The sequence below is a fragment of the Pimephales promelas genome, chromosome 10, assembly GCF_988280905.1.
Source record: "Pimephales promelas chromosome 10, fPimPro1.hap1.1, whole genome shotgun sequence".
Lineage (NCBI taxonomy): Eukaryota > Metazoa > Chordata > Actinopteri > Cypriniformes > Leuciscidae > Pimephales > Pimephales promelas.
In genome coordinates this window covers 23,389,365-23,407,279 of record NC_142778.1, presented here as the reverse complement: position 1 = coordinate 23,407,279, position 17,915 = coordinate 23,389,365, and the positions used below count along the sequence as shown (strand labels likewise).

Genomic DNA, 17,915 nt, shown 5'->3' with positions numbered 1-17,915 from the left:
TTGCACTATATACACTGGCGTTTCTGTTGCACTGGCCAATAATCTTAAAATAGCCAAATATCCAACAACTTCACTAAATAAATACATGAAATCCACATGATACAGATTAATTGCAATTGCAGGATTGAATAGGTACTTACAGCTGGGGGACCTGAAATATGGCGCTGTCCAAAGCATTAGTGGCCATGCCATCTTCACTGTCCAGGGTGTATCCATCCCCATCAATCATTCTGTGGTTTGTTTTATCTGTAAAAATACACATGCGCATACAAAAAAAGAGAGAAAGCTGAAATTAGACATGTGCCATATAAATACAGGGCTCATTATTTACATTATAACATAAACACAATTTATGCAAAAACAATGGATATGCATTTTACACATATGAACGGAAAATAAAAGCAAAAGAACAAAAAGTAAAATAAAGAGAGGCCACGGTGAAATGAAAGGTAATGCACTCTTTTTAAAATAACTTAAACATCGGTTTAACCACAGAACAGAAATTTTGCAAATTTCATGGCTTTCTTGACTTTAGATATAAACATTATTGTGTTTCGCTTCTAAAATGGACGTGTAATGTACTGATTATTGCTGATTTTTATTCTTATATTCAGAGAGAGGGAGGAGTCGCATGTCTCTCACCTCCTCTAGCAGAGATCCCTCCATGATGGTCATCTGACTCGATACTTTGCTCTCATTGGCTGGAAGATGTTGTATGATCAGTATGGGGCCAGTTCTGCCTTTAGATGGGGCTGTCTCTCTACAGGGACTCATCCACAGATTGCATTGTCGCCCTCACATGAAACCAGCTCATGATTTTTACACACCACAATCATGCGGACATAGATATGGGTTTGATCTGGGGTAAGGGCCTGGGATTTTACTTGCAAGGGGAAATGAGGTAACAGAGGGGTTCATCATGCTCTGGATGTCAGTGCGAAGTGTCTTCTATATACACTCAAATTTAGCATTGAGTATCTCTGACGGCACGGAAATTTGGGAAAGAATAGCACTTTAGTTGGTAAAATTAGCGCTGTGCCTCTAGGGAATTGTTTTGTTTTTTAATTTTTTAATTTATTTTTTTTTAAACAAATGTCTCCTCTGCTAATACAGAATTGCAAAGAAAGATTGAGCCTGACATTTTATTTAAGTTTTACTGTAGCTAAAGGCAATCTTGTGGTTTGGGATTTTTGATTTACAAAAGGGAGTTTAACAGACATTGGTTGTTTAAATTACGTAATGCTTTTTAGTTTTTTTTGTTTGTTTGTTTTTTTAAAAAATCAAGATTTTTTAGATGAGATCATTTCCATTTTGCCACTCAAATATCTAAATGTAAATGCTGGGAGATTTACTTTAGTACTTTAGGACAATCAAATGTAATATTGAATAAGATATTGTCTATTTATGAATTATTAAGTTCTCATTTTGTGATTTTAGGTGTAGGCTTTCATTTATTAACATAAAATGATGAAAACTAAACTAAACAAAAAATAAAACAAATGTGTCAGAAAGGTGAGGACGAGAGGGAATGGAAAAGAAATAGCGGAAGAGTGTGAGAATGAGAGGAAGGAAGAAAGAAAGACAGAGAACGGATAGGCTGTGAGCTCATGTGAAGTAGTAAGGGTTACTTGGCTGGAGTCGGGCCTGTTGCACCGCAGCCTCGGCTGCAGCGATGGCGTTCCCGGCTTCTTCCAGGTGTGCTTGGGTGACGCTGCCTTTACTCTGGCTGCGTGAGGGGCCGTGGGAGCGCAAGTGACCCTCAGAGGAAGATTTGGAGCTCCCGGGACTACTGTGAGACTTTTCTATTGTAGGGACTTGTGTGTCTGTGAACATACAGTACGTGCCCTCGATTAATTCTGCACAGATCCCAAATACACCTTAAACCCTCCTTCTCCTGTTAAATATGCACAGCTGTGCAAAAGTTTGGGGTCAGCAAGGCTTCAGTCTTTTGATTTTAGTTTTGATAGAAACAGGAGAGTTGAGATATACATTTAATTCTGCAGTGAGTTGGGCAGCTGTGCTTTTTTTTGTCCAGTACCTGGACATGCCTTTAAGACAGCTTCCTAATTTTAACAGTTTTAATTCCATTTTTAAATTCGTTAATTCCATTTTAATTCCTAAGAGTCATGCTAATTTTATTCAGCAAAAAAAATAAATAAAAAAAATGCATTTCTTGATTGTATTGACTCATGTCTTGTATCTCTATGCAAATCAGCATATTAGAGAATGATTTCTGAAGGATCATGTGACTCTGAAGACTGGAGCAATGGCTGCTGAAAATTCAGCTTTGTAGTCTCAGGAATAAATTCCATTTTAAAATCTATTGAAATAGAAAACATTTATTTTGAATTGTGATAATATTTCACAATATGACTGTTTTTACTGTATTTTGATCAAGCAAATACAGTCTTATACTAGACTAGACTTTGAATGGCATTATATAACTAGAAATCCCTGTGTTTATTTTTGTTTAGTATGCATACCTTTAGCAGGATCAGGGAAAATGCCATGACTGCGGCTTTTGATGACAGAGGTTTTAGGGGACTGGTGGTTCTCCGGTTGCCCTCCTTGACCTCCAGAACCTCCTGACCCTCCAGGGCCTCCAAGTCCCCCAGAGCCACCGGGCCCCTGTGGAGGGTGGGTCCTTCCATGTTGAATACTCTCGCTTTGCTCCTTTAGGGGGTGCCAGCGAGGTGTGTTATCCAGCTGAGTCGTGTTTGAAAGATCAATGAGCACCTACAAAAAAACACATATTCATAATGTTTTAGATTATATTATATTTGACTAGTCAACTATAAACTATTCCTTGGTCGATAAGAATGCAAATAGATACTGACAGAAGCTAAAATGACTTAAGAATTACACATTTCATATCAATAACTCATGGAAGAGAAGACAAAATGCTAGCATACTTTGAATCACACCTAAGGGACTGATGCAATACAAATTATTTTTTTTCTCTGCCATTTGTGTTTTTTGGTACATAGAATGACACTCATCTAGCAACACTCACTTCTCCCAGGAAATCATTTGAGGAATATCTGTCATAATCCCACACAGTAACCTCCAAAGTTTTCTTCTTCAGCTAAGCCGAACACACACACAAACACAATTTTTAGTCAGATGCTGGCTGAAGACATAATTCTAAAGGCACAAACATATTTTAACAGGAAATCTGTGACTCGATAAACAGCATAGCAATGACAGCAAAACTGGGTCAACATTCAGTGTTTTCAAGAATGGAATGCCAAGTTTGGATGGAAAAAATGGGACACATGGGAAATGTGACTGTGATGTCAAACTTCCCTTGTGTCTTAGACTAGTAATTACAAGTAATACATTCTGTGCATATTCCTTGGACTATATATAACATTACATAGAGCTAGAGAAAGAGGGATGTGGAAAAATAGAGAGATGAAAGATGAATTCTGCATGAAGAATGACTGTCTGAAAAAGTTATAAAGTATTTCAAAAAACAGAAGTGAGAAAGAATGTTATTTTTCTTACTGATAGAGGGCACTGACAAGTCTGAATTATGTCTGAAACAATAAACTGAATTAATAATAGTTATGGTTTCCATGAATGTCGTACTTACCTGCTCCAGAAGGATATTTTTATAAATGACGGTCTGGTTCCACTCTGGGTTCTGAGTTTTCTGGATATATTTAGTCCGTCTCTTGTTCTCAGCACTGTGAGGTCATCATGTTGAGGGAGGATACAAGGAGCAATAGACTTAGATTATGCATTTCAATTGGTATATAGTACATTTATATAGCCACACTTGAGGATAGTTGAGTTTCATCAAGAGAGGACATCACAAGAGTCAACACTGATGCATGTACGGTCCATGGCACCAGTAATGATGATGACATTATCAGATCACAGAGTAAAATGAGGAAAAATGTCAATTTCAACATGAGTATATGGGCAATCTATGCAAGCATACAGTAGCGGTAGACTCTTACAATGAGCTGATGTGAATTTAAAAAAATGGTAGAGTTGCACACCTGCACTTAATATTTACTGGCTTTGAGGGAATCATTTCAAGAATTTATTGACTTCACATCAAAAACTTGAGAGGTAGAGGTTGCTTTGAGGTAGATCTGACTGAGACACTTCACAGATGATGCAGGTTTCACCACACGAATGACAGCTAGATTATGAAATCCAAACACACACACACACAAACACACCCACGCACCAATGAAAAAGTAAAATGAAAAGAAAAAGAATCACCACGCTACCTTGCGTTCTGGACAACCATGACTTGTCTGAACCAATCCGGAGATTTGAATGGAATGCAAAGTAAAGTAGACAGACAAACAGACAACAGTCAGAGAATCCAAGGAAAGGGTAGACGGAAACCCCTCCAAAAAAAAAAGTTGCGGCTTGGGTGGAGTCGTGGCTTCCGAGCTTTTAGCACCAGACAGAAAGATCATGTGTGCAGGTAATAGGAACTAATCTCATAAACACTGCAGATATGGCCATTAGGAGATGGCAGATATAGCATTACACTCCCCATACTGGTGGAAGCCACATCGATTGTGCTGTCTCCGCAGTCCGAGACACTGAGCTTGATTACTAGGTAGCATGTTAAGAGAGGAAGGCTAAGCTAATAAAAATTGACTTCTCCAAAGAAGATCTCTTCCACTTTAGCCTTCCAATAAGTCATTTCAGTACTAAAGTGGTAAGGACTTCTACTCAGGAAAGCCACCTTTTAGCCCACTGGATTTGCAAGCTATTATAGGTCACTTTTTTGTTTTTATCTGCCACCCAGTGTTTCATTTGATTATGAAACACTCTATACACTTTCGTTCCATTCCAATTATTATGAAATAATTTGTATACGTCATTATACTATAAAAACAAGGAGAGTTTTTGAAAGGCCGGGAGAAAAAACAACAACAGGAGCTATCCCCCCCCAAAAGGGGAATTGAATCAAATTAAGAGACTCAAGTAATTTAAAAAATAAAAATCAGACAATAAATTAATAGAAATTACAACACTTATATATGCAGACAAAGACAAACATAAAAGAAATACAGGTACTGTAGAGTCTATAAATCATCCTTCTTTTCCTTTAACACTTGCACGCACACAAACATACGAACACAAACACACACCACTCACACACAGCCATGTAGACAAGGACACTCACCCTCTCCCTGGCAAGAGATAGACCTTAACGAAAGGATCTGTGTATCCATTGTTTTCTCTAGGAGCAAGGTTTCTTGCTTGCAGCACATGAACAATCAGGTTGCCCATATTCCTGTCATAGTTGATTTGAAGCTGAGGGAAAGATAATTATATGACACACAATACTTTAGGCAGTGCATTCAAATTCATCAAATCATCACTGGGATGCTGCAATTTAAATTCAATAAAGCAGTCAATTGGCTTTATGCACAGCTGCACTACTTCCTGAACTTAAGCCAGCTCCTTGTTTCCTGTCTGTCATTATTGGACAAATTGATTAATCCAGGTGTGCCTGACCTCAGTAGTCACGGCAACAATAATCAGACACACCTGAATTAATCAAGTTCGGCCAATAAGGGCAGACAGGAAACAAGGAGCTGGCTTAAGTTCAGGAAGTAGTGCAGCTGTGCATAAGGTCAATACTGGAGAAGGTTGCGAGGGCTGATCACAATTTTCTATATAAAATGCATCTTAAATATAATATTTCAAAGCAACAACAAAAAAAAATGTACTGAAATGTAGGATAGGCATTTTCAGAGATCTTAGAATCTCTATTTTTGAAAGCATACGATCCCACCCTCCCTTCAGAGCGTCTCCAAAGCCACGCCTCCTCCAAAACACATTAACGCACATACAGAGTCTGCATTAAATTACCTCATGTTCCAAAGCACATAACATTACAATAATAAAGGTTAACAACTTAACTCTGACTTGTAATATCTGATAGCTGCAGACTCATGCTGGCGCTGATAGTATTATGACAGAAATCCATAATTCAGGCCATCTCATTTGTTCACATCATGTCATAGTTTACCATAGTGAGCATATGATCGCTGTTTTGGTTTAGGAGGAACTGTAAAAGGTGGCTATTTGTCTAAAACTTTGCACAGCCTTATGAAACATGCTGATGACTTGATGTCTGCACGAGCAGGGTGCTCGGAGGTATGCAAATAAATACGTTTACAGGGAGGTAGGACATTCTATCATTCCAATCCGGCTGAGACTTCCACAGAAAATTTATGTACATTTATTTATTATTTAGACCACCTCTATTATTGCGTGTTATCAGGATATGAAGAGAGATTCATCCAGTATTCAACAGTAACACTTTGTAGCACTTTGAGGGTTTTTTTTAAATGTAAAGTGCTTTTACAAATAAAATTTATTATTAGTATTATTAGTAACAGGCAAGAGCATGACTAGTACAATATTTGTGTTTACTCAAAAATCTGAATTTCTACATCTCATATTAAACAAATTATCTGGTCCCACTTTATATTAAGTGGCTTTAAGTACTATGTACTGTACTTAAATCGAAAAATAAGTACAACGTATTATTGTGTTCCTGTTGTATTGTAAAACACTTTTGCTGCTATTGAGGTACAGTATGATACAGGTAAGGTTAGGGACAGGTGTGGTGGTATGGCTTGGTTTAAGAGTAGGTTAATGTGCGAGGGAAGAGTCAACTGTGTAATTACAAATGTAATTACATAAATTAATTATAGCTGTAATTACATGCTGGTATTTTTCAAATATATAAGTACAAGTACATACATCAAATATATAAGTAATAATGTACTTATATTTTTCAAAAATATAAGTACATTATTAATTTCAATGTAAGTACATAATACTTAAAGCCACTTAATATAAAGTGGGACTATTGTAATTATTGTTTGTACACAATTAAAATGTTTGTAGACCATTGTAATAGCTGCTAATTAGTTGACTGCCATATTCAAATATCTGGAAATGGGAATAATTACCGGCTTAGATGATGTGAACACAGTCAAAACAAAACCATATCATTCAAATTAACTTTGGAATAGTCTTGTACAGTACATGCAAAAAGGTCAGACAAATTGCACAGACTCACTTGTATTTCACCAGTGATTGGATGCGGTTGTGGCTTCAGAACCTCTGCTGACTGAAAAAAACAAAATAATGGAAAATAAATCATAAAATTATTTATAATTGTATAATTTATAATTATAATTAAGTATAAATAAATTATCATAAAAAAAATTATTTCACAGTTCCCTATGCAGACACAACATTTGATATATTCGTCATATACGGTAAGAGGCACCTTCCTGCACACATTTCCAAATACAGTACCTTGCTACCATGGCGCTTCTTGTTGACGGAAGGGGATCCGGGTTGTCCAGGGCTAGGGACTCCACTGGAAGCGGCAGATCCGGTGCCAGAGTGCAAGTGTCCCGCTCTCTCCAGAGCAGAGAGCACTGAGACAGGAGTCTGCTGCTGGGACACCTTCTGCAACTCTGCAGCCAGCTGCTTTGGGTCTACACCTGGAGAGCGCTGACGCTCACCTACAAAACACACACACACAAACACTTTTCAATGTACTAATTGATACAAACACCTTTTCCACGGTCAGGAGTGCAAGAAGTCTCATAACTGACGTCTTGGGACGTCTTTTGACCATTCGTCAACTTCCGCCTTTTTGGGGTACCCTTAAATGTCGGTTAGATGACGTTATCGGATCCTAACCCTACCCCAGACCTAAACCTACCCCGTCACCTAACCAACGTTAAAGGTAAAGCGTCAGCTGTATGACGGCCTGGGATCGTCATGTAACCGACGTTTAAGGGTACCCTAAAAAGGCGGATGTTGACGTATGGTCAAAAGACGTCCCAAGACGTCAGTTATATGACTTCTTGGGATGAGACTGTGTTAAACCCAGGGTTAAAATAAGTGCTAAAGAAAGTTGCAGGAAAGGAAGTCACAACTTCCAGGCCTTGTTTTTTGTCTTGCATGGCATGCATGCATATTAGCTAGAACTGGATCTGAAAATGTCTCATTTAGCCTGCTTAAGAGGCAAAATTTTGAAATCACTAAAATATGTTATTGAAACTTAAACTTAGCCATGGTTTTTGTTTTCAATTTAGTCTTTCCCCATTCAAGTACTTTGGAGCATATGCATGTCAAAGATGGTTGCAGAGTGGACTCATTTGCCTTAAAAGAAGCTTGGTTAGTATGAGAAGCTTATTAAAGGCATCAAGAGGAGTAAGTGTAAGGGGTAGAATGAAATGTTAGAGACACTCACCAGCTCTCTGCTGATTATGGAGATCCAATTGTTGTGGGTGATCTGTGTTCGAGAGCATGTTTAGGTCCCTAAAAAGAAGTCAATTTAACAACTGTATTAGCATATTGGCTTAAAGACCACAGTCACTGCATTGAAAATATTTGATAGTTAAATCAGCATAACATCAATTGAAGAGTTCAGATGCAAAAGCCTCTAAGTGCCATTTGAAATTTTCTTCTAGAATGATCATTTTTATCAAGCTTGTATATTTAAGTTCAGTGATTTCACTTAAATGGCAATGATAATTACCTATTAATTGTTATTTAAGTGAAATTACTGAACTTAAATATACAAGTTTGATAAAAATCATCATTAAAGAAGAAAATTTCAAATGGCACTTAGAGGCTTTTGCATATGAACTCTTCAATTATTAATATGGCACAACCTGAAACTGAAAAAAATGTCTTACATAAATAATTGTGTGAAACTATATGCCCTTACAAAAAAAAAGCACTGCGCTACCATGCTGCCCTACAAAGCAAAAAGGCAGTAACTGCATTTTTGGTCAAACATTTGTTATTATCATTTTCATGACATTCAAGGCATACTTTGTTATGTGACAAAACATCTCAAATGTGTGTCATTTTGGAGGAAAATGGTAGTCGTTTGTACAGTGACTGCAAAAATCCTGAGTTATAGTAATTTTTATCAGTTCTTCACTCTGCGTAGTTACTGCCTTTTTGCTTTGTAGGGCAGCATGGTACAGTGAGGGTCTCAGGTGGTAACCACATATTGGCCTATTTTAATATTGATAATTCCTGAGCAAATCAAGCATTCTAAGCATTTTAGAAGGATTTCTGAAGGATCATGTGACACTGAAGAGAGGAGTAATGATGGTGTAAATTCAGCTTTGCCAACGCAGGAATAGATCACTTTTTTTAAAATCTATTAAAACTGATTTTTTTTTTATTTTAAATTGTAATAATATTTCACAATATTACTTATTTTAGCTGTATATTTGATGAAATACATGTAATCGAATTTAGCTTGGACTAAAGATTTGACATTTGAGTGCCATTTGTCTAATGGTTTAGTATGTATTGCAAGAGCATTGAGCGTGAATTGGAGGTGCTGTCATGCTCGTTGCATGGTATTTTGTAATTGATAAATATTCAGATTGTGATTATCGATGATTGTATTGTCTAATAATTTGTCTTGTGTTTTAGTTTATTCTGTTGCTGCTGTAATACCTTAAAGGTATAGTTCATCCAAAAATGAAAATTTTCTCATTTACTTACCCTCAAGTTGTTCCAAACCTGTATGAGTTTCTTTCTTCTGTTGAACACAAGATAATATATTTGTACGAACTTTGGAAAACCAGACAGTTGATGGTAGCCACTGACTTCCATTGTAGAAAAATTTCATCTTGTGTTCAAAAAAAAGAAGAAATTCATACAGGTTTTGAACAACTTGAGGGTAAGTAAATTATGACATAATTTTCATTTTGGGGTAAACTATCCCTTTAATTTCTCCTTGGGGATCAATAAAGGAAGTCTAAGTCTAATTTATTTGAATTAATTAATATACACTTTACATGGTACTTTTTTGTTAGTGTGGGGGACTAGACTGAGCCTTAAACATTGAATACACCATTGTAACTTACAGGCGCACACATATTTCTGCCTCTCCATACTGTTGACCCATAATGCTTTGCACCTCTTCATATGTCTTTCCCAGCAGAGAGATTCCATTCCACTCCATAACCTGCATTCCTGAGGAACACAACACATGCCATTAGGAACAGTGAGTGAAATACATTTATTATGGTAGAATAGTAAAAACAGATACTCACAGTCTGTCTTGACCAAAAGTAAACATTATTTGTCAGAAGATTGTTATGGAAAGTATTAAAGGTACAATATGCAGGATTTTTGCTGTGAAATATCCAAAAACCACTAGGCCAATTTTGTTAAGTTGATTACTTACAATATGCCAAATGTTTCCAACTAAATCGTGAGAAAATTGCGATTTTTAACCATGGAAATGGGGCGTGTGAGCAGGGGTGAGGAGTCGCCAGTCAATGACATCATGTCCACGTTACCCCTGGTTTCCGCCAGGTTTGACCTCGTACTGCAATAGTAACCATGGCGACAGACTTGGACAACTGGGTCGGTTATGCGTGCTCAACAGCGTAAGCGTCTCTAGCAGGGTTTTGTTCAGACATTATGGACCATGGCAAGCAGAATTTGAGACAAAACGAGGACTAAAACGAAGATCAACATTTTTCCAGATGCCGAGAGCTCCACGTCCGCAACTAATTTCGACTTGACAGAGACGCGAGTGTTGCATGTTACTTGAGCAAACAGGTGAGCAAATCAATGTTATGTAGTTCAACACGATGAAAAGTTAGAATATGATCTGTATGTTATTCTAATGTTGATCTAACTTAGTCTCATACAGCCAACAAACAACATTCAACACACACAAATGCTGTTTAGTGTGATAGTGAAACTGTTAGAGCAAGTGAAGTAGCGCTGCGATACCTCAAGTTTAATTCCTCTAATAAACTGACCTGTGTGAGTAATTCAGTGTGTAGTTCGGTGGAATTAAATGTCCATATTTATTTATATCCGCGGGAATCGCGTTGTGTGTGGCGCTGGTATACCTCTAGCAATCGCGCCCTGACTGGCGTCATACCACAATCATGTTATAACATCAATGTATTCACTCATCCATAAAAGATCCATCAGCTTGACAACAAGATCCATAATTCCGCTTAATGCGGAATATACGTCATGAATATACACCTTTGTTATTGTAAGAGGTTAGCGACCCCTGGTGGTGAAACAATATTGCATATTGTACCTTTAAGAAGAGATGTTGTTTATGAAAGTCACCTACAGTATGTACATTTTTAAAAGCCTTATATTAAGAGCCAAAGTTGAGTTTAGTGCATCACTAAAAAGTTAAGGCGCTATAAATTGGGGAAATATGTCAAAAACTATTATGATATATTCACACACAGATAGACAGGAAAGCTGTGCTATTGTGATTTCTGAGGGGGAATTCAGGAAAAGCATTCACTGATTTACCTACAAACATAAAAAAAAAAAAAAAAAAAAAAAACATGCACACTTCTTTAATAGCATGCTTCCCAGAGCACTCCACTCACTATATTAAAACAGTCCTGCAGCATCAGAAACAGAAACAAGTGCAGAGGGGAGAGGAAATTTTAAAGAATCACTGCAAACTGAAGCCCACTTCAAGCCAAACCCCAGGCACTTACACAAATGAAAGCGGGTCTTCAGATAGGTCTTTTGCATACGGAGTGCTTCAGCGGCTGATAACAACAGGACATCATTAAAATGTCTGTCCATCTCTACACAATCAATCCCTTCACTCAAATCTCTCAAATGTTCAGAAACTATGTCACTCTGCAAGATTGCCATTATAAAGGCCAAAATCATCACTTCAGCTTCGAAGTGTAGAAATGATTAATGCTTGATTTGGAATCAAATTCGGTTCAGTTGAGGAAAATATCGTGAGCTATATAAAAGTGAGTATTCAAAATCATATCTAAAAAGGCTTTAATGTTACAAAATACGAAATATTTTTCATCATATCTCAGCATATAGGAATTTATGGTTGAAAGTTAATCCTTAAAATTGTTAACAGATGAATCCTTATTTAGCCCATGCAGTGCGTTACTGATATACGATCCCTGCTGTGTGCAAAACAACCACACATACTTTATGGTTCTATGTCTAAGTGCATATGCATTGTGCAATTGTGCGTGCATTCAATTCTAGAGCCAAACAATAATATTGCTACAGCTATCAGCTATTAAATCTGCTCTCTAGCACTTTTTCCACTGCGGCAGCAGATATTATTATATTGTACCAAGGGAAAAGCATACTTAAGATAGAGAACAGATGCTTGTGTAATCTACCAGCAGATTGGTGCTTGCATATTTCAGGCATAAAATAGAAAAGTTTTGACACTTTAAAGGAAAAATACATTTTCTAAAATCACAAGTTATGAAAGATTACAAATCAAACAAGCAAAAACATGTTCAAGAAGCTGAGCTACTCTCAGAGGAGCTCATCCAAATTGACAAAGCATGCTGAGCAAGCAGAGTCAACAAGGAGAGCAATCATACTGCAACAACAGCGTCCCCGTTAAAATGAGAAATGGCTTCCCAAATTAGGCACTTGCTTTGGAACACTACTGAATGCTTAAAATAAACGAATGAATGTGCTGACGCATGCTTATTTTAAACACCGTTTAACATAATAAAAGAAGCATATATGTAAAATCTTTCAATTCATATACCCCCTGAATCGGATAGAAGTTCTTACCTTCAACAACTTTTCCTGTCTGCTCGGCCCATCCTCCGGGTGAAACCTTGGCGATGTAGGCTCCGATCTCTCCGTTGGTCCCTGGAATCTCTTTTCCGCCCACAACTCTGATTCCCAGCCCTCTCCCTGAAATCACAAGGGTTCAGATAAATGGCTTGGTAATTGGATCCTAATCAGAGCATCTCAATATCATTCTAAATGTGATCTCTTCACCAATTCATCATCCACGAGGCAGACAATTGTTGTTTTGTTCTTCCTTCCACTAATTTAGTTTACAGGCCTAATTAACTCATTTTAGCTGTGTATCTTTGTGAGTAATTGCTGCAAAAACATACCTGAGATGCTGTGGTCCTTTGGGTCCCGTTGCAGTTTGATGTGAGTGTGTGGGAAAGGGTAATAGCTGCCTTTTATCTGCTACAACGAAAACACAATACAGAAGCAAGTTATTAAACAATTCCTGGAGCTCTAACAGAGCTTTTGCAATAACTATATGCCTGCAGATGTGGGTTGTGTTCTTTTAAAGATGAGTACAGTGTGTCCATGTGTTTGCATGGTAACTGCGGTTGAAGTAGGACATGTTCCTGGAATAAAATTCCTAAGAACCAATCAGATTGTGGGGTCAGCTTTACTGTGAGTGTTGCAGCTTAACCCTCTGGTGTTCTTAGGTCATTTTTGACAAAACATTTTAACATTTTGAATTTTAGGAATTGTTTACTTCATCGTAATGGTATGAAACTTGGTAAATGTTGTCACTTGCTATGTGAACACACACAAACTATCTGCCAACGCATTCTCACCCCAAGGCGTCACCTTTGACCATGCTTTAATATTTGACGCTTTAGGCGCCCTTTAGCGTCAGTTACATGACTCGATCCTATGGCGTCATCTAACTGACGCTAAAGGAAAGCGTCAATTAGATGACGCGGCTAGGTTTAGGTCTGGGGTTGGGGTATAGGGTTACACGCGATCCTAGGTCGTCGTCTAACTGACGCTAAAGGGCGCCTAAAGTGTCAAATATTGAAGTATGGTCAAAATGCTTCCCAAGGCGTCAGTTAGGTCAATGGGCTGAAATATCATGGACATGATTCGAAAAGGTTAAATGGTCCTGAAAAAATAGTCACGTTTGTGCTCCCCATGGTCAAAAATGAAAATTTGGAAAACTTTTGGTACTGCAGTCAAACAAAATCTTACTGAAAGCTCTTTTTTTTAAAATCAAGTTCAAATTTGGAACACAACTTGTTTAGATGTATGGCTTTGATTATATAAATTTATAAAAAATAATATAACCAAAATTCTGTAAATTTTTCAAGTTCACTTTTTTAAACTTCTGAAATCTCACTTCAGCAATAATCTGCCAATACCCAGGGGGCAAAACACCTGTTTTTTAGGAAATCAGACATGGGCTGCTGTAAAAGGTTGTCATATAAAAATGAAATCTATGATGTCTGAGGATCACAACCTGGGTGGACAACCCGGTGAACAAGCTGCTGGAAACTTGTAATTAGGGTCAAAACAATGCTACCTCAAATTCTGCTTTAACTCCCCGGAATCACCCAAACATGCTAAAACGGTTTGATTATATTCATGAATCCTGAGCCATATCTCCCTGATACTTTATGCTAGAAACAAACTGAGCATACCGTTCAAAAGAGTGGAAGATAAGCTTTCATCTGATGCATTGACTGTACATGTAATTAGAAAGTAAGAGTGAACAATGCCTCTTAATTCATAGGTAGGCAAAAAAAAAGAAAAAAAATATATAACATTCCATTTGTAATCGGTAACATTCTTTACCCTTTGTTGTTGTTAAAATAAACAAATTACCATGTGAAGTTAACTTTTACTAGATGAAATCATATTTTGATCATTTTCACTAACCATACAGTCCCTATGGTCCATAACAAATTTAGAGGGAATTCAATTTCAAGCCTATAATAGCCTGTCAATTCAAACAAGTTCCAAGAAAGAAGTTAACCATTAACTGATGTTTATGTATGTACAGTATATAGTTTGCATATTTATGCAATATATATATTATTTGTATTGCAATGTCTAGTATTTGTAATATTCTTTCACAAGTGGGATAGCTTTATTCTATCAAAAAAAAAAAAAGGATTTGAGGATTTTTGGTTAGGCTGGTTACTGAGTGTGAGACAAAGGTACTGACAACTAAATGTTGAAATACTAAAACACACAGGAATCATGTGTGGAGTAGTTTTAAAAGTATTTAATGATTAAAACTGTTACATTAAGCAGCAATTTGTAAAAATAATAATAATAATAATAATTAATGAAACAGATTACAATTCAGGGTGATACCTAATTTCTATAATAATGTTTATACAATTTGTTTTTGCTGTTTTCGGAGTCACTGCTGCTGTCGCTGCTCTCTAGTGTTTCAGGATGCTGAACAACTCAGCATGCAGCATGCAACCCCTGGCAATGGCATCCTATGTAGCATGGAATTGCCCTCTTTGCACAGGAGCAGTTCTTCTGACAACCTTTAACACAACCACATATATTACCATGGCCAATGACACAGGCCAGACAGGCTGTGTAGATGGAATTGGAACTTCAACTGCTTGGCCCTCATCCAGAAATCATCCAAAATTCCTGAAGGGGGGATTTATGGCTTGGCAATATCTGCATTCTTGTCAATGATGCTTGCCAGAGCTGCCCGTTTAAGGTGGAAGAGAAATGCGTTTTCAGTCGGAGGAAGTAGCTTTAAGAGTGTTGATTTGTTGTTCAATAACTTGTATGCTCTCAGTGTCCCCAGATCAGAATCTTCAAAGTGATCAGCTGAGCATGTATACACATCTATGATGAGGCCTCGTGCCTGGTGAAGCAGGTAATCTGTTATGTTATCAGTTGTATTTTGACCAAACTCTTCAAGTGCAGGTATGTCCATTCTCATGCTGCTTTTGAACCAAGACTTCTTACCAGTGAAATAAGGATAACTAGTTGTATCTCTTCCACTAAGACTGTGGACAAATGGCATAGCACAGCATAGTGAAGGTCCCAGTGCTGCTACCATTTCATGAATGGGCAGATAGGCATTCTCTGTTGTTCTCACCCACAGCTCTGGGAGAGTACTGAGGTATGTTGAACCATAGTACAGGCACATGGCAATGATTTCTGTGTCATTGGCATGGATGACAACTCTGCCAACTCCTTCATTCTGGACACTGTAGAGGCAGGGTGTGGAGTATTATCCTTGTGTCTGCCTCCTTCTGTGTGGACTCAAGAGCAGGAACATCCCTGACAGAACCATCTGCAAGCACAACGGTCTTTGTCTCTTCTTTAAATCCACCACCCAGGTAGATACGAGTCAGGCCAATTATAGGAGGCTTGAGTTGTTCATGCTCACACCACCTCTCACAGAGGAATTGAAGGAGATTTGCTTTATTGGCTGATACAGAAAAAAACTCCTGTGGATCTGGAGCTGTGAACTGCTCACTAACTTCATATACTTTGGCAGATTTTTGTGTGTACCTCCGGCTTTGCTCAGCAGACTTAAGGCTTGGTCCACTGTATCTGTCACAACAGAAGTGTATAATCTCAGTGCCAACAGGTACATCATTCATCAGCATTTTTTTTATATCTATCAGCAATGTGTCCAAATGTTTCACCTTTGTGAAAAGACCAGTGGCGTACGGCACACATAGCGTCGATGACAACTGATGTTTTTTTCCTTCACATGTGTTAAAGTTAACAGATCATTGCCAGTGGTGGAGAACTTAACATTATTGACTGGACTGGTACCAAGGCGAGCTTAGTGAAGATCCTTTGAGGCAGATCAGGAATGATGGTCACTCTGGTCTCCTCTTTCAGGATCTTCACTAAGCTCACCTTGGTACCAGTCCTCATATTGCCATCTTCCTGGAAGAGGGATGGGGGGGAAGTCACTGCACTCATGTTTGCCAATAAAGTCAATAATGTTGAGTTCTCCACCACTGGCAATGATCTGTTAACTTAAAAATAAAAAAAAAATTAAAATCTGCCAAAGTATATGAAGTTAGTGAGCAGTTCACAGCTCCAGATCCACAGGAGTTTTTTTCTGTATCAGCCAATAAAGCAAATCTCCTTCAATTCCTCTGTGAGAGGTGGTGTGAGCATGAACAACTCAAGCCTCCTATAATTGGCCTGACTCGTATCTACCTGGGTGGTGGATTTAAAGAAGAGACAAAGACCGTTGTGCTTGCAGATGGTTCTGTCAGGGATGTTCCTGCTCTTGAGTCCACACAGAAGGAGGCAGACACAAGGATAATACTCCACACCCTGCCTCTACAGTGTCCAGAATGAAGGAGTTGGCAGAGTTGTCATCCATGCCAATGACACAGAAATCATTGCCATGTGCCTGTACTATGGTTCAACATACCTCAGTACTCTCCCAGAGCTGTGGGTGAGAACAACAGAGAATGCCTATCTGCCCATTCATGAAATGGTAGCAGCACTGGGACCTTCACTATGCTGTGCTATGCCATTTGTCCACAGTCTTAGTGGAAGAGATACAACTAGTTATCCTTATTTCACTGGTAAGAAGTCTTGGTTCAAAAGCAGCATGAGAATGGACATACCTGCACTTGAAGAGTTTGGTCAAAATACAACTGATAACATAACAGATTACCTGCTTCACCAGGCACGAGGCCTCATCATAGATGTGTATACATGCTCAGCTGATCACTTTGAAGATTCTGATCTGGGGACACTGAGAGCATACAAGTTATTGAACAACAAATCAACACTCTTAAAGCTACTTCCTCCGACTGAAAACGCATTTCTCTTCCACCTTAAACGGGCAGCTCTGGCAAGCATCATTGACAAGAATGCAGATATTGCCAAGCCATAAATCCCCCCTTCAGGAATTTTGGATGATTTCTGGATGAGGGCCAAGCAGTTGAAGGCAATTCACCTTTGGCTAAGCCACGCCCCTAGAATGTAGATTGACCAATCACAGCCCAGCCAAGAACCAGCTCCCACAGAGGTCCGACAGTTTTTCACAGCGCTCCATTGACTTTCAACACAGGCGTCTCATATTTTTGGTCTCGGCAGGCTATTACCGTCGTAGTTTTATCCAAAATATGGTTAAACATTGTGCCTCGGGCATTTGCAACACAGATACGCGTTTCCCAGAGAGGTTGGAGGGGGGTGTCCGTTTTTTCCCTTCCCAAAACCGAAGTAAAATCCTGACAGTGACAAGTCTCGTGTTTGGATTAAACTGTATGGATGTCCTCAGTCAGCTAAACCCCGCAAATATCAACAAGCACATCTTTTTTGCTTCTAACCTTACTGTGAGTGTGAAGTTATACTAGTTA

The 17,915-nt window shown here is 38.2% G+C and overlaps 1 protein-coding gene across 6 annotated transcripts in view; it reads right to left on the bottom strand.

Moving 5' to 3' along the window:
- pclob (piccolo presynaptic cytomatrix protein b) overlaps positions 1-17,915 on the bottom strand; it is a 103,198-nt gene that overhangs the window by 9,155 nt on the left and 76,128 nt on the right. For 3 of the 6 annotated variants that reach the window (XM_089116334.1, XM_089116329.1, XM_089116332.1), the window contains 13 exons: positions 12,936-13,014; positions 12,601-12,726; positions 9,906-10,014; positions 8,264-8,331; positions 7,315-7,526; positions 7,073-7,123; positions 5,159-5,289; positions 4,245-4,271; positions 3,596-3,689; positions 3,014-3,085; positions 2,484-2,736; positions 1,629-1,823; positions 141-246 (listed from right to left, as the gene is read on the bottom strand). In XM_089116334.1, coding sequence (XP_088972460.1) covers positions 141-246; positions 1,629-1,823; positions 2,484-2,736; positions 3,014-3,085; positions 3,596-3,689; positions 4,245-4,271; positions 5,159-5,289; positions 7,073-7,123; positions 7,315-7,526; positions 8,264-8,331; positions 9,906-10,014; positions 12,601-12,726; positions 12,936-13,014 — 1,523 coding nt within the window. The remainder of the gene's footprint in view (positions 1-140; positions 247-1,628; positions 1,824-2,483; positions 2,737-3,013; positions 3,086-3,595; positions 3,690-4,244; positions 4,272-5,158; positions 5,290-7,072; positions 7,124-7,314; positions 7,527-8,263; positions 8,332-9,905; positions 10,015-12,600; positions 12,727-12,935; positions 13,015-17,915) is intronic. The other 3 variants (XM_089116330.1, XM_089116333.1, XM_089116331.1) reach the window with 2 other exon arrangements.